Genomic DNA, 16,877 nt, shown 5'->3' with positions numbered 1-16,877 from the left:
TGGCTTCCCTACCCTCTAATTCCAAGCTACTGGCCCCATTATCCCAGCATTGGAGCAGCCAGGTGATAATGTGCTTGCCTGGATGACAGCTGAAGCCTTTTTGCAGCTCACTCAGGGATAGGGATTGGGTGATTATCTCTGGTTCTGCCTCTTCCTCCTGTTCTCGTGATGATCCTGGTTCACCTTCATCCTTTGCTAAGCAAGCTGGGGGTTTTTTTGAGTATTTCTTCTTCTCTACATGGGTGACTGATACTGGCACGGGTTGATTCTCTGGTTCAGCTACAGAGCCTATCACGGGTTGGAGTAACCACAGTGCCTGTCATTTTGTTTTCAGATCCAGAGACCTTCTCTTCCCCTTAAGGGTACTGAATAGCGTTGAACAGGGCTCGGTAGGCACAGGCCAGGCCCCAGCACATTGCAGTGATTTGTGTCTCCCTGGAATTGTCGGGGTGACAGCATAATTTTTCCAAATGTTCTACTAGTTTTTCAGGATTCTGCCCTTGTTGAAAGGTGAAGTTCCAAAACACTGGAGGTGCCCACTGCCCTAGGCATTTGCCCATGGTATTCCACACACCCTGCCACTCTGGTATCTGGGAGATACTCTTAAATAGTTGTTTAACCTTAAACAAGGCCTGAACCACATTCAGGAACATGCTAGTTCCTAGCAATAGGACCATGTTAGTTTTAACGTTCCAAGGATATTAAAAATTCTCAAACATTGTTGTAATTAGCCTGGAGGAGAAGAGGAAGGTGAAGGAAGGTGTCTACCCCGTAGGTTGGCTCTCCGTGGAGAAAAGGTAAAGGGTGTAATTATTAATAGTTTCCGATAGATGGCTCCCGAACTACAGAGATAACAGCAATGCTGAGTACAAATACCAGATTAGTCCCATGACGGATAATTTTATCATACCATAAATCAGTGTTACATAGTACAACAGAGTGAAAAGCTTAATCCACCTCCCACGGATGATAAGCAGCAGCACAGGTAAGGTGATACATAACATAACTCAGAATGAGCGCAACAACTCTTAAGAGCCAATAAATCAACATTGTGACCAGCGACTATTAAACTAATATAATGAATGCTTATAACAAATTTGTTTTAACATGCTCTGGTCAGATTGGTTGTTACCTCAACCCTTCAAGCCCCACACTGGGCACCAAAAAGGACTGTCATGGTTTAAGGCCAGTCAGCAACTAAGCACCAATGCAACCGCTCACTCACTCACTCCTCCTCCCTCCCAGTGGGATGGGGAAGAGAATCTAAAAAAAGAAGTAAAACTCGTGGGTTGAGATAAGAATGGTGTAATAACTAAAGTAAAATAAAATATAATAGCAATAATAAAATATAATAATTAATCAAAAGGAATATAAAAACAAAAAAAAGATATTAAATCCAAGAAAAGACAAGGGATGCACAATACAATCGCTAACCACCCGCTGACTGATGCCCGAGCAGCAATTCACCTCGCCCCAGCCAACTCCCCCCAGTTTATATACTGAGCGTGACGTTCTATGGTGTGGAATATTCCTTTGGCTAGTTTGGATCAGTTGTCCTGGCCATGCTCCCTCCCAGCTTCTTGTGCACTTGCTTGCTGGCAGAGCATGGGACACTGAAAAATGCTTAACTTAGGATAAGCGCTGCTTAGCAGCAACTAAAACATCAGTGTGTTATCAACATTATTGTCACACTAAATCCAAAGCACGCTGTACCAGCTACTAAGAAGAAAATGAACTCTATGCCAGCTGAAACCAGGACACCCTTTCAGCAGGTACCAGGAGAGTTAGAGTCCCCCATAAGTGCCAGGGCCTGTGAACATGAGGCTTTTTCCAGTTTTCTGAAAGTCTTAGCTACTATTTCTCAACCAGGCAGTCTGTGGCAGAGATCCACCATGATGTCACCCACACTGATCTGCCAGAGCTCTAATCCTATCCCATAAGCCCTCAGTTAGCTTGTGGTCAGTGCCTAGGCAGAATCATAGAATCATTTAAGTTGGAAAAGACCTTTAAGATCATCAAGTCCAACCGTTAACCTAGCACTGCCAACCACCACTAAAGCACATCCCTAAGCACCACACCTACACGTCTTTTAAATCCCTCCAGGGATGGTGACTCAACTATTTCCCTGGGCAGCCTGTTCCAATGCTTGACAACCCTTTCAGTGAAGAAATTTTTCCGAATATCCAATCTAAACCTCCCCTGGCACAACTTGAGGCCATTTCCTCTTGTCCTATCGCTTGTTACCTGGGAAAAGAGACTGACCCCCACCTCGCTACAACCTCCTTTCAGGTAGTTGTAGAGAGCGATGAGGTCTCCCCTCAGCCTCCTTTTCTCCAGACTAAACAACCCCAGTTCCCTCAGCCGCTCCTCGTAAGACTTGTGCTCTGGACCCTCCACCAGCTTCGTTGCCCTCCTTTGGACACACTCCAGCACCCCAGTGTCTTTCCTGTAGTGAGGGGCCCAACACTGAACATGGTATTCGAAATGCGGCCTCAGCAGTGCCAAGTACAGGTGAACGATCACCTCCCTGCTCCTGCTGGCCACACTATTTCTGATACAAGCCAGGATGCCGTTGGCCTTCTTGGCCACCTGGACACACTGCTGGCTCATATTCAGCCGGCTGTCACCAACACCCCCAGGTCCTTTTCCACCAGGCAGCTTTCCAGCCACTCCTCCCCAAGCCTGTAGCGTTGCATGGGGTTGTTGTGACCCAAGTGCAGGACCCAGCACTTGGCCTTGTTGAACCTCATACAATTGGCCTCGGCCCATCGATCCAGCCTGTCCAGATCCCTCTGTAGAGCCTTCCTACCCTCCAGCAGATAACACTCCTGCCCAGCTTGGTGGTGTCTGCAAACTTACTGAGGGTGCACTCAATCCCCTCATCCAGATCATTGATAAAAATATTAAACAGAACTGCCCCCAGTACTGAGCCCTGGGGAACACCACTTGTAACTGGCTGCCAACTGGATTTAACTCCATTCACCACAACTCAGCCAGTTTTTTACCCAGCAAAGAGTACACCCATCTAAGCCATGCACAGACAGTTTCTCCGGGAGAATGCAGTAGGAAATGGTGTCAAAAGCTTTACTAAAGTCCAGGTAAACAACATCTGCAGCCTTTCTCTCATCTACTAAGTGGGTCACCTTTTTATAGAAGGAGATCAGGTTAGTCAAGCAGGACCTGCCTTTCACAAACCCATGCTGACTGGGCCTGATTGCCTGGTTGTCCTGTACATGCCACGTGATGGCACTCGAGCTGATCTGCTCCATAACCTTCCCCAGCACCGAGTTCAGAGTGACAGGCCTGTAGTTCCCTGGACCCTTCCAGCCCTTCTTGTAGATTGGTGTTATATCTGCTAACTTCCAGTCAACTGGGACCTCCCCAGTTAGCCAGGGCTGCTGATAAATGATGGAAAGTGGCTTGGTGAGCACTTCTGTCAGCTCCCTCAGTACCCTTGGGTGGATCCCATCTGGCCCCATAGACTTGTGTGTGTCTAAGTGGTGCAGCAGGTTGCTAACTATTTCCCCTTGGATTGTGGGGTCTTCATTCTGCTCCCTGTCTTCCAGCTCAGGGTGCTGGGTACTTGGAGAACAACTGGTCTTACTGTTAAAGACTGAGGCAAAGAAATACCTCAGCCTTTTCCTCATCCTTTGTCACTGTTTCCCCCTGTATCCATTAAAGGATGGAAATTCTCCCTAGCCCTCCTTTTGTTGCTAATATATTTATAGAAATGTTTTTTACTGTCTTTTATGGCAGTAGCCAGATTAAGTTCTAGGTGGGCTTTGGCCCTTCTAATTCTCTCCCTGCATAACTTCATGACATTTTTGTAGTCCTCCTGGGTTGCCTGCCTCTTCTTCCAAAGGTCATAAACTCTCCTTTTTTCCGCAAGTTCCAGCCAAAGCTCTCTGTTCAGCCAGGCCGGTCTTCTTCCCTGCCGGCTCGTCTTCTGGCACATGGGGACTGCCTGCTCCTGCGCCTTTAAGATTTTCTTCTTGAAGAGCGTCCAGGCTTCCTGGACTCCTTTGCCCTTCAGGACTGCGACCCAAGGGACTCTCTCAACCAATCCTAAACAGGCCAAAGTCTGTCCTCCAGAAGTCCAAGGTAGCAGTTCTGCTGACCCCCTCCTTACTTCTCCAAGAATTGAAAACTTACAATTTCATGATCGCTGTGCCCAAGACAGCCTCTAACCATCACATCACCCACAAGTCCTTCTCTGTTCACAAACAAGAGGTCCAGCGGGGTGCCTTCCCTGGTTGGCTCCCTCACCAGCTGTGTCAGGAAGTCATCTTCCACACAGTCCAGGAACCTCCTGGACTGTTTCCTCTCCGCTGTATTGTATTTCCAGCAGACATTTGGTAAGTTGAAGTCCCCCATGAGAACAAGGGCTAGCGATTGTGAGACTTCTCCCAGCTGCTTACAGAATATTTCATCTGCCTCTTCATCCCCGTTGGGTGGTCTACAACAGACTCCCACCATGATATCTGCCTTGTTGGCCTTCCCTCTGAATCTTACCCCAAACCACTTAACTCTATCATCACCATCATTAAGCTCTAGACAATCAATACATTCCCTAACATACAGGGCTACCCCACTGCCTCTCCTCCAGGCGTTCCTGCTGCTGTCTCATGTAAAGGGCAGCTGCTTCCCACTTCTCCCACCCCCCTCCTTGGGTACAGGCTCTTCCTAAGAGCCTGTATCCATCCATTGCAGCATTCCAGTCACATGCACTGTCCCACCATGTCTGCATGATCCCAGCGAGGCTGTAGCCCTGCAGCTGCACAGACCTCTGATTCCTCCTGTTTGTGCTTATACTGCTTGCGTTACTGTACAACTTCCCATAGGCACCCACTGATTTTCCAGGAAGAGGGCAAAAGCTTCCCCATGAGTCCCCTCACCACTTCCTTATTTGTGTGCATATGGTGCGCTCACCTTTTGTTAATACTTTGTTGTTTCATGTTCTCTTGTCCAAGTGACCCTGTAACCTTCACTTGCCAGCCTGGTCTACCGCTTCCTCACTTGACTGTGGGCGATTATTTCCCTCCTGTTTCTTTCCTGGTTTAAAGCTTTCCCCACCAGATTGCCTCTACAGAAGTTACTTTTGCCTCACTTGGTCATGTGGATGCCATCTCTGCCAGTCAGTCCTCAGAGAGGGTTCTAGCTTTGTAAAAAGCAAATTCCTATTGTCAACATGAGCCGTGCTACTGCACAGTGACCCACAGAATCCATCTACTGCTTCTCAAACCCTTCCTCCTCACCAGCAGGATTGAGGAGAGGACCACCTGGGCCGCCCTTGGCTATCACCCCCAGAGCTATGCAGTTGTTCTTGATACACTCGTAGTTTCCCCTGGCAGTGCTGTTGGTGCCCGCGTGGAAGAGCAGCAGGGGATAGCAGTCTGGGGGCTGGAGAAGTCTCAGCAGTCTCCCCACAACATCCCAGATCTGAGCCCCCAGCAAACCTCGCTAGACAGGCTAGCAAATGGGGACCTCTCTGCCCTGCAGCAGGGAGCTTCCACCTATCACTCACTGTCCTGGTTCCGGCTGGGATAGAGTTAACTGTCTTCCCAGTAGCTGGTACAGTGCTATGTTTTGAGTTCAGTATGCGAAGAATGTTGATAACACTGATGTTTTCAGTTGTTGCTCAGTAGTGTTTAGACTATAGTCAAGGATTTTTCAGCTTCTCATGCCCAGCCAGGGCACAAGAAGTTGGCACAGGACACAGCCAGGGCACCTGACCCAAACTGGCCAACGGTGTATTCCATACCATGGGACATCCCATCTAGTATAGGAACTGGGAAGTGGGGGGCGGGGAATCACCGCTCGGGGACTAGCGGGTGGTGAGCAATTGCCCTGCGCATCATTTGTACATTCCAATCCTTTTATTACTACTGTTGTCATTTTATTAGTGTTACCATTATGAGTTTCTTCTTTTCTGTTCTATTAAACCGTTCTTATCTCAACCCAGGAGTTTTACTTCTTTTTCCCGATTTTCTCCCCCATCCCACTGGATGGGGGGGAGTGAGTGAGCGGCTGCGTGGTGCTTAGTTGCTGGCTGGGGTTAAACCACAACACTCACCCACCTCCTCTGGTGCTGCTGCAGGGTTCCGTCCAGTTCAGCCAACACAGACACTTTATTTCACAGAGCTCCCAGCCCCTTGCCTGCTGCCAGGGCACTGAACCTGGGTGGAGGAAGAGCTCCCTCCTGGTGCCAGAGTTCACAGTCTTCCAGCTTTCATCATCACAGGAATTGCCACCCCAGCAAGCAGGTCCTGGGTTCTTCTGGGTGTTGTGGGGTTCAGGGTTTTGTTTCTGCAGGCTATTAGGAAAGATCTGTCCATCTCTTTCTCATCATCCCTGCTGCTGTGCAGTGTGCAGACCTCCTCTTGTAGCTCCTTGTCCCAGCAGCACTCCTCAGCCAGCATGCACTAGGACACCATTTCCCACCATCAGCTTCAGCGAGAGGCACAGGTTTCCCTGCAACCTGAGAGCTGGAGCACTGCCTTCTCCCTCCACAGCTCAAGCTGAATTGAGGTGTCTGCTGTACTAGAGATAGTTGCAGAAGTTGGTGCTGGAGACTGTGCCCTGTGGTGTGTCACCAGAGCTGACCACAGGCACTGCCCTCTACAGAAATTCCAGCTCCCCACCACATGAGCTGCAACATCTCTTGACTCTTGGGAGCTGTGGTCTCAGCCTGGTGTGACAGTCCCTAATCAGCTGGAGACAAAAGCTCAAAGCACCCTTTGATGAGGAATAGCTGACAGAACTGTTAGTACTTGCTGGAAGTAAAGGCCCCCAGTAGCTACCCTTCCCCAACAGCAGCAGGCACCCTAAAGGTCCTAGAAGGGTTCCCAGAGGTCCTTCTGATCACCTCAGAAGACTGAGAAACAGTCTGGAAGCTGCTGCATCTGTTGGCTGTATTCTCCATCCTTCTGTTAGCCCACTCCCATGTGCCCTCAGACCTCAGCAAAGCCAAACTGACTGTACCAAGCCCGGGCTTTAGTGTGCAGCCATTCCCTGACAGCCCTGAGAACCACAGCCCTAATTTACATGGCAGAGGGGCTGGCAGAGTTGGTGACATGTCCCCTTTAAAGAGGGGGCTTCTGCCGAGGGGACCAACAGCAGCTGCAAGGTCGCCGTTGAATCCTTAATCTCAGCTCTGTCCTGCTTCTCTCCTGCTCCAGCAAGATCTCCCATGTTAAATGGAGTCAGGGCACTGTGTGAGCTGCTGTCTGCTTGGTGTCTTTGCAGCTTCCAAAACATGACACTAGAAATAGTTTTGGTGTAAATAATTTGGGCTGTCAGGGCAGTGGGGAAAGTAATTCACATTTGGCCCTTTCACACTATATCACAAGCAGCAGGAGGGTGCACTGGGGCACACTGTTACCCCCCACCTAGCAAAGATGCTGCCTCTACCACCTGGACTGAGGATGGATAATTGCAGGCTTTAAAAGCTGACTGTTGATTAGTCCATGCTCAAGCTGTTGTGCAATTTGATCCATTTTCAGCTGTGTTCATTTTGTCTTTGTGTTCCTTTCTCGTGGGTACAGGGATTTCTTTTTGCATGTTTTCCATTCGGGTATTTTCAATTACACTTTCCTACAAAGCATGAAGCTTTGTTCAGCTGCAGTCATGGATACTGAAAAGCTAGAAGTTGAGCATCCAGCTCCCACAAGACATGTCTGGAGCACATAGAGCAATCAGTTTTAAACCAAAAACCACTGGCAGAACTTACAGCGAAAGCACAGCTCTTCAGCCTCAACCTTTGCTGCTGTCTTCTCCTGTCAGTTGCAAACATCACCTAGCATCAGGTTCTGATGAGGCAGATGTTACTCAGCACCCTAATTCTTGAGAGAAGAATATCCCTTGGGAAGCATTCTGCAGTGACACACAATGCCTGATCATGGAAATGGTTGCTGAACAGTCCTTTTACTGTCTGACCGTTCAGTGAAAGGTTTTGCTGTCTGGAAGAGTAGAGGAAGCTCTTTCCCAGACGGAGGGGAGTAGGTAGCATCCAGCAGTGTCTTCCCCTCAGTGCAGCTGTAGGCAGACTGGATGCTGTTGCTGAAAACCCTCTCAAAAGCTGTTTGGTGTCACTGTTTTGCAGAATGGAAGCTGACAGAGCAAGATGTTACAGCTGCTTCCACAGCTCCTGAGTATTTGGCAATGGCTCTGCCCTTATTATCCTGGCTCAGGTCCACTGGCCACACAGTTGGCAGTTGTTTCATGCACAGTGGCCTGGGATCATCATTAACAGCGTTTTGTGCAGAATAGCGGAGAACAGGGTCCACTGTGGCTGCTAAAGTGATGTTTCACACTGCTTGGCCTCTAGTTTTAGATGTAGCTAGCTTTCATTCAGCCACCTTCTCCCCTTCTCCCTGCTTCTGGAGCCTGCTGGCAGCAGAAGAGGCTTTTACGTGAGACTGCTGTGACTGTGGGTAACCCCTCCTGCTCTCTCTTTCCTAGTTACCTGTCTGAGGAAGATGTCTTGGATCAAGCAAACCCTTTTGTGCAGCTTGTGAGTGGGGTAGTTTGGCTCCTAAGAGATGGAGAAGTGTACATCAGTCAGAGTCAAATGGCTGAGTGTGGTGAAATTCAAACCACAGGTAAATATTGTAAAGCCTAGCTTCAGCCTGGGTATAGATTGTCCGTCTGATGGGGCTGTTGGAAGGAGGGCGTAGCAGTGGAAACTATATTGTCTAGTTGCAGTTTGCTACTCACTCAAGAGGTCCAAATTTCTTCTGTGCTACTTTACCCCAAGTCTGCGGCAAGCGCAGTACAAGAAGTAGGCTGCCTGCAAGATGAGGCTGCACTCACCTGTTCAAGGTTGTTAAACAGAATTCACTGAGGACTGTAAATAGTGATGGCATGATTGGTGTTAATACTTGTCCAGAGAAACTCAAAGCAGATGCCTCTTACAGGAGTTTTACACTGAGGGCTTCTGAATCCCCTTCTTGGTGCCTGTGCCAGACAAAAACCTTGACATGAGTGCTTCTGGAAATGTTATTCCTAGATGGGCTTGGATGAACAAGAGGAACCTGAGCTCTGTTCTCATTGTGTTTCAATTTAGATGAGCTCCTTGCTGGGAGCTGTTTTGCAGACAGATGTGTCTAAACAGCCAGTTCTGTCACCCAGATGGTGTGTGAATTATTCCCTCTCCTGCACAGGAACCTTTGACAAGTTCATCAATGTGATATCAGCCAGGACCGCAGTTGGACACGACAGTCAGGGGCAGCTGGTCTTGGTTCATGTGGATGGACAGACGGAATCCAGAGGGTAAGGCTAGGGTTGTGGTAAGGTCTTGGGGCAGGTGCAAGATCGGTCTTCAAATTCTGTTGCTGGAACTGGAGGGACTCTGTGGCTGCCAGTAATTTATTTTAAGGCAGAGACTGGCAGAGCTCAAGAGGTTGGTTGAACACACCACTGTTTGGTGTCTTTCTGGCAGAGCCAGAAAAGGCTAAGGCAGCCTCCAGGCAGCAAGTGAGCATACCTGGGGTGGCAGAGCTTCCCCCCTTCCACTGAGGTGAGGGACCAAGCTTCTAGCATAGCAGTTTCTTTGAAGTCAAATAGCATGAATGAGCAATGAACAACTTTGCTTTTGCAGAGTCAACCTCTGGGAAATGGCTGAATTTCTGAAGCATCAGGGAATTGTCAATGCTATCAACCTGGATGGTGGAGGGTCTGCAACGCTGGTCTTAAATGGGACCCTTGCAAGCTATCCGTCTGAGCACTGGTAGGTGCTGGCAGCCGATGTCCAGGGCTGCACAAGTAACCACGCAGTTCCTGTTAGCATGCAGAGCTCAGTCCTACCCTTCTGCTCTGCATTGCTGGGAGATCACAATGTAAAGGCAAGTGACAAATTCCGAGAGAGAGAGTGACTCTAAAATTTAAAGCAATTTAGTGACTACATGTTTTTTCCATTTAGTCATCCAGGATTAAAGTTTAGCTGTTTTCAGACATGCAGCAAAGCTGTTCGACATCACTGAGTGGCCTGATGTGGGAATCAGATAAGGAAACAGCTCTTAGACTTGGAGAGTCAGAGCTGCACATTCACAGGAATTAGCAGAGATCTGTCAACAGCTTTTTATTATGAAAGAGAAACACTGACTTGGAGTCCCTGCCCTGCCTTACATGAAGGAACCTAAAGAATATTTTACTTTAAATTTAGCTTTTTAGTCATTTCTGACTGTAAACATGAAAGGATTTAAAATTCAGTTTGCAGTCTGACAGTTGAAAGGCAGGCGTTGCTATAACTGCAATGACATCACTTATGTCAAAGCAAATAACATTCAAGAAAAGGCATGTTGAATGCCCAAGTTAAGGGAAGCTGGGACTGCTTAAAGGGAGACTTTGCATATTGCTTTCTGTAATTCCATGTTTGAAATGACTCCTATCCATTAGGAGTTAACACTTAGTTAAAACATTGACTCAAATCTAGTTTTATGTTTATATTTCCCCATTATTAATGTTCTTGTTTGCCAGTGTGAATCAGGATGAAAATTTGTGCATTAGATCAACTGGTTTCACGTAGGGCTGGGAGCAGCACAGTGCTTGCACGTCTTATGGGACCCGTCTTCTGTCCCCAGCTCCTTTGACAACATGTGGCGTTGCCCTCGGAGCATCTCGACCATAATGTGTATCCACGAGCCTGCCTGCGAACCTGCAGACTGCAGCGGACACGGGAACTGCGTGGAAGGGGAGTGCCACTGCACTGAGGACTTCTGGAGAGGTCCAGCCTGTGACATCTTGGACTGTGGCCCTTCCAACTGCAGCCTGCACGGCATCTGCACCGACTGTAAGTCACTGTGGTGTGCAAAGGCTTCTAACATGGAGATGCCAGTGGGTGCCCCTGGGTAGCACTAGGGGAAGCACAGACCCGGGCAGTGTATACATGGGGAATATCACTTACCTGCCTGCAAGGCACCTCAGCGCATTGCTGTGTGCAGTCCTGGCTGGTTCACAAAGTCCATTCCCACTCTGGTGTGAAGGAGTGCAGCTCACATGAACTGGCACCAGCAGTAGCCGCTTCCTTCGCTGCAGAGAGCAGCACCCTTTGGTGAGGCTCCCCGGGCCCAGGAGCCCAGCCTTTTAGGGCTGCCGGTGCTGATTGTCTGGCCAGCCCACGCCCTGACTCTGGAAGCCAGCAGGTGCTGTGTGCCTTGGCCCTTGTCTTACCTTCTGGGTGTATGGAACTGCTCGCCTCTTTCCCTCCAGCATCTGAAGCAGCAGCAGAGATGGTCAGAACATGTTGCCTTTAGGAGACAGCAGCAGGGCCAGGCTGGGACTCAGATCTGGAAACTGGACCTGTAAATAGGACTTGACTTCAAACTCTACGTCTCAGTTTCTCTTTCTGGCCCCTGGGGCTGTGCTCCCGGTTTGTTTGAAAATCTGCTGATGGGAAGGGCAGTGTATTATGCTGTGTGACAGAGCAGCTGAGTTCTGCCCCCTTCCCTTAATGTTCCTTCTTTACTTGACTCTCCTGCTTCATGATTTTTACAAGTATGCAGTTGCTACTCTTCCATAAACTCATTTTGCATCTAGGGACTGCCATAATATACACCATGCAACTTCTGCTCCTCTGTGCCTGCTCAATCCTGTTGCCCTGTTTCTGTGCTACCTCCCTGATTCAACTCACAGTCAGGTTTGCACCAGTGAAGTGGCTGGACAGAGCTCAGTGGATGCAGCTGCTGCTGATAGTTCACTCAGAGTTAATCTCTTGAGTCCCATCAGCAGGGGCTTCTGCTGTGTTTGGCAGCTGTAGGGGGTGCATATTTAAACCTCACCTGTGTGTGAGTTCAGGATTCCTCTTCTGTGGGTTTCCTGGCAGGGAGAGTTAAGAGAGCACCCCAAGAAGCAGAAGCTCCTAATTTTGAGTTCCTGCTATTTCTAAGTCTTTCTCTACTCTTAATGCTTGTTCATGTGTGTTTGCACAGCTGGATGCCGGTGTGATGCTGGCTGGATTGGCACCAACTGCAGTGAAGGTAAGGCTGACCTCCACTCCGCTCCACTTCTTCATAGCCAGCAAGAGGGTAATGTGAACCACTTCCTAATGGCTGGCAGCCTGCAGTGGTGGGTGGCTCTCCAAGAGGGAGCAGTGAAGGGAAAGGCTACACGGTGCTTTCCTTTTTGTCAGTGTGAGGTTAGTCGGAGCCTGGGCATCTTAAGATTGGCTTGGTGCGAAGCACTTTAAGCCCTTGCTCCTTATTCTGCTTCTGTTCTCTGAGCAGCTGTCAGCTCCCTGTGCCAGTGAATACTCCAGGGGTATAAGCATGGGGTGGGATTGCTTGCCTTTGTAGTGAGGGCCCTGACGAGATCTCTGCTTGTCTCCTGCAGCTTGTGCTAGTGGTTTCTATGGGGATGCTTGCACCCAGAAATGCCAGTGCCAGAATGGTGGCTCATGTGACCCTGTGTATGGAGCCTGTTCCTGCCCGGCTGGGTACTATGGCACCAGCTGTGAGCAAGGTAAGGGCTGCTCTGAATAATGGCCTGGGGAGAGGCTTTTGTGTCACATCTGGGCCACCTCTTGTGGGCAAAGCAAGCACGAAGTCTGCCGGGCAGGCTCAGGCCTGAACTTCACAGCTGGAGTGTAACCTGCCAGCTCCCAGCTCTTAAGGGCTTGCCTGTCCTAGCCAAACTGGCTAAAAAGAAAAGGAAGGAGCAGAGAGGAAAGGGTTTTCTTCATCATTAGAAAATTGTGGATGCCTGTTTAGTCTCTGCCCCAAAGAACTGGGCTGCTTTCCCAAGCTCGTGAGTGCAGAACATGAGTACTTGAAGATCCTTCACTTGAGGGTGTCACGCAAGGCCCTGCCTGCAGCCCAGGCTTCAGGTGGTCCGGGTCAGTGAGCGTGAAATGCTCCAAAGGGCCATTCTGGCTTACGACCTTCGAACTCAGGCTGTACACATGCTAGTGCTAACAGAGCTAGGGATGTTCTTGATTGTGTAACCGCTCCAGCTTTTCTGAAGTGCTCAAGGCCCCCCCCCGCCGTGTACCTGACTGAACAGCGTGCTCTGGTGACAGGACAAGTTAATTACAGCGTGGGTGTAAACTTCTGGTGTGCATGGTTTGTTCTCAGCCGAGGAACACCCAGCCAGCCTGATCCCTATTTTACAAAAGCTTCTCTGTGAAGTAAACAAAATAATAGCAGGGTGGGCAGGCAGAACAGCTTTGTCAGGCTGCAGGAAAGCTGGGGACCTGACTGCTTCCCTTTAGGAATTGGCCACTGCTGCCCCCCCCTCCACCTTTGCTTATGAGCCCAAGCCCCAGGACCGTAGCTCAGATGTGGCAGGAAGAAAAATACATTGGAAGCAACAAGGCCAGAGACTGCTGTGGTGACAGAAGCAACACAAATACCTCAGTGAGATGTAGGTGAGGTTTGAGCCTTTCCTAAAGCTCTGAGTGTGCCCATCCTTCCTGGCACTGAGCTGGTGCAGCTGGGGAAGCAGGCACGGTTGAGCTGGGGGCAGGGGGGAGCTGCAGTCATAGGCTGGATGGTTTCAAAGCAGGTGGAGCTTTGACAATGACCGACTTCTTTGTAATCAATTCCCTAGAGTGTCCCATGGGCTGGTATGGGCCAAACTGCCAGAAACGATGTGCATGTGAACACATGTGTCCCTGCGACCGGGAGACAGGCAGCTGCAATGTCACCTATGAATTGGCAGTACAGGACCAGTTAAACAAAGGTATCTCTGGTTACAGTGGTCGTGTCTTAAAAAAAAGTTAGAAGAGCAGCTTTAGTGCATAATGTTGTATTTGCTTAGTTACCAGCTCTGGCTGGCTGTCATCTTACCTAAGCTTGCTCTTTTTTTAGTGGAATTTTACACCGTCCCCCAATACTACCTTTCTTCCCACTATTCTTTGTTTTCCAGCTGGGCGGTGTTTGGCTTCCCAGAATAAGGGAAGGAGCAAAGAAAAATTCTCTTTGTCAGAGTAAGTGTGTAATACTCGTCATATATACATCTATATGTACACACTGAGTCCATGCCATCAATTGCTTACTGTGAGATGGAGTTGTTCACACCACCTCCTGGGTGGCAGGGCCATGTGTCAGTGAAGCTTAGAGACCTGCTGCTTCATTGCCCAAAGCATCTGTGTTCTGACTTCGTTGTATCACCTACAGCACTTATGACAGGAAAGATGAGGATAGGGAAGGCACGATTAAGCGTTTAGCACCTTAAGACAAGTGCTGAGCTGAAGCCCCCACCAGTGACAGTTGATGCTCTGAGCCTGGTGCTCTGCAGCTCACAGTTGAACGAGAGCCACCTTTCCTCTCCCACTGATGCACTGTATAGGCAACAAACAGATGAGGGCAGTTCTGATACCAGAGCATGGCTTCTGGGGTGTTGGCAAAGCTACAGTCACTCTGCAGGCACAGCTGGTCACTTGTTAACTGAGTGGAAAGCTAAAAACAGCCATGTGCTCTGGCTGCCGGAGCAGCCTTTCAAAGGCTTTCACAGAGCATGTTCTTACCGCAAGCTTGTGATGTCAGAGAAGGGAGTACAAACTTTGAGAAATAATTTGCACGCTGGGAGCATGTGAAAGCAGGTCAAGAGATGTTGCTTATGTGGATTTTGCTTCTGTCTGACAGAAAAACCTGGATCTTCATGACCTCTGTCTTGGCTCTGCTTCTGGTAATTAGCACCATGGGAAACATAGGCCTTTTTCTCAAGGCCAGGTCAGAGAGGTGCCATGAGAGTGGTAACTATCTCTACCACCCCCTGAGGGAGATGAATGGGGAAGCCAGTCACACCTCCACATCTGCTGCCTGCAAGACAGAAGATACTCAGGACCAAAGCCAGGCACTCCTGTAGAGTCCCAGATGAGAAGAGATGAGGTATTTCACTCTGCCCCTTGTACTGCCACTCAGCACTGACTGTTACCGAGGCTATTCAGACTGGAGTATAAAACTGCTGACTAACCCGAGAGCAGCAGCAAGATCCCTCAGTCCAAGAAACTGCCTTGCTTCTGGCCCAGCCCTGCTGAGAACATGGCTAGCTTCCCTGCCTTCCCCTGCTGCCCTAGCTGGAGCAAACAGGACTGCATAATTAGTTGCCATGAGAGGATGCAGGGCACAAGCCATGGGGCCAGCTTCCACATACATGGAATGGGATAAGGGGATTCCTTTGCTCTAGCAGGAGAGGAAGTGGGTGGTTCCCTCCAATACTTGAGGGAAACAGGTGAGAAATGTAAGCTGTAGGCACTTCAGAAAGGTCCCTTCTCACCTGAGCAGTAGTAAGTATTTTTAAGATGCAAGATAAATTGCCCCTAGCATAAAGCTAGGCTTAAGGATGGTGTAGTCTATACCTGTCTGCCCTTCCCTGGTAAGCTCAGACTTTTATCAGAAAACTGAAAAAAAAAGTTGGTTTAAAATCTTGAAACAGGTGCAGTACACAATAAAACCACAGCATTCCTCCTCCTGGCCCCAGTGGTAGGCTCAAAGGCTAACACACAGGGTTGGGGCTTTCTTGCACCTGACCTGTGTTGACTGGAGGGCCAGAGTGTTTTCTTACCAAATACTTATTCCTAGAAGTAGTCGAAAAGGTGCATGATAAGCACTGCATTTTTGGTAGGTTCTTACAGTACAGCAACATAAAGAGCCTTGTCAGTTCAAAAATTTCATTCTTGCATTCTCTCATATCTCCCAGAAGCTGGTGTGCTCTGCTCAGCTGTGTGGGCTGCCACTGAGGGACCGCAGCCTGGAGCTCTCCCACTTGGGGAAGGGAAGAGAAGAGACAGCAGCAGCCTGGCATGGTCAGCACAACAGGACCAAGTCATGGGACTGAGCTCACCCTACCCCAGCCTGATCAGCCCAGCAGGACAGTCCATGTGGTGGCCCTTGCTCACTGCTGCTAGAACTGCCCTTCCCTTGTCAGAGGGAACACCCACCAGCAGTGAGCTGGGGCTTCCATGAGGAAGAGCTTCAGGCAGCCCAAGATCCTGAACATCTCAGCTGGAAATCTGACCTTTTACTAGAACACATCCTTGCACAATGCATTTAAAAAAAAAAAGTGAGTTTGCTTCCACGTGAGGGAAAACTAGCCTCTAATGTGCTACTCTAATGCTGTAAAGGGGGGTTTTAAAGCCTGTCTGAGCCTGAATATTAACATTTTTATGCACTCTGGTTTTACCTCTCCAAGGATATGTAATTTTTTGTGCCACTGTTGGCATCAAATCAATCTGTAAAGAGAAGATTCTATTTTTCTACTATTTACAGAAGGCTATTTGAAACTTGAATAAAGTCTTTTAGTGATAACTGCCTGAAACTCAAATTCTTAATATGCAGTTGTAGAATAAAGATGCAATCCTTTTCCAGTTAATCTCAACTGGCCATTTGAACGCAGTGGGCCTTCTTTATTTTAAATAACCAATTACACTACAGGATAATGTGTTGTACCAGCCTTCTCTGTGGTACGAAAACAAAAAATGCTGGTTCTACAGGAGAAAATTAAAGAATATTTTAGTTAAAAAGTAGGAATAACTGAATACAAGCAAGCTTTACCTCCATTTCTGTGGGTAAAGACAGCAGCACATGTGATTAAATTTTCAGTTTACCACAATTTGAACAGTTGCATGAAACAATTAGACATGTTCTTTAGAGATTTTTTTATTTCCAACATACAGAAATGTACAGCTCTTACCAGAACCTACAAATACTGTAAATAAGTACATTTGTTGTCAAGTAACACACTACAAAGCACTCTGCATTTTGCTAGTGTGCTTTTAAAGAATGTTTGGGGTCTTTTGGCTGAGAAAAATCAGGACTTCAATATGTAAAAAATGAAGACAGCTGCAAGGGAGAGAAAGTAAGTGCTTGCTAAAAAAAATTAATGCCCATTTAACTTATATACATAACTAATAGCTTAGAAGTAGGTGCTGATGTCATTAA

General features: G+C 48.4%; 1 protein-coding gene across 1 annotated transcript in view; it reads left to right on the top strand.

Moving 5' to 3' along the window:
* The window catches only part of NAGPA (N-acetylglucosamine-1-phosphodiester alpha-N-acetylglucosaminidase), a 23,791-nt gene extending 7,732 nt beyond the window's left edge, over positions 1 to 16,059 (top strand). The window contains exons 3-12 of the mRNA XM_010565252.1: positions 8,461 to 8,600; positions 9,162 to 9,270; positions 9,599 to 9,727; positions 10,581 to 10,789; positions 11,928 to 11,975; positions 12,328 to 12,456; positions 13,543 to 13,674; positions 13,861 to 13,921; positions 14,580 to 14,825; positions 15,637 to 16,059. Of these exons, the coding sequence (XP_010563554.1) occupies positions 8,461 to 8,600; positions 9,162 to 9,270; positions 9,599 to 9,727; positions 10,581 to 10,789; positions 11,928 to 11,975; positions 12,328 to 12,456; positions 13,543 to 13,674; positions 13,861 to 13,921; positions 14,580 to 14,802 (1,180 nt within the window). The 3' untranslated portion in view covers positions 14,803 to 14,825; positions 15,637 to 16,059. The remainder of the gene's footprint in view (positions 1 to 8,460; positions 8,601 to 9,161; positions 9,271 to 9,598; positions 9,728 to 10,580; positions 10,790 to 11,927; positions 11,976 to 12,327; positions 12,457 to 13,542; positions 13,675 to 13,860; positions 13,922 to 14,579; positions 14,826 to 15,636) is intronic.
* The last annotated feature ends 818 nt before the right edge of the window (positions 16,060 to 16,877 follow it).

Source organism: Haliaeetus leucocephalus, unplaced genomic scaffold (assembly GCF_000737465.1).
Source record: "Haliaeetus leucocephalus isolate CR32 unplaced genomic scaffold, Haliaeetus_leucocephalus-4.0 Scaffold188, whole genome shotgun sequence".
In the NCBI taxonomy this organism is placed as follows: Eukaryota; Metazoa; Chordata; class Aves; order Accipitriformes; family Accipitridae; genus Haliaeetus; species Haliaeetus leucocephalus.
This window is presented reverse-complemented; position numbering and strand designations above follow the sequence as displayed.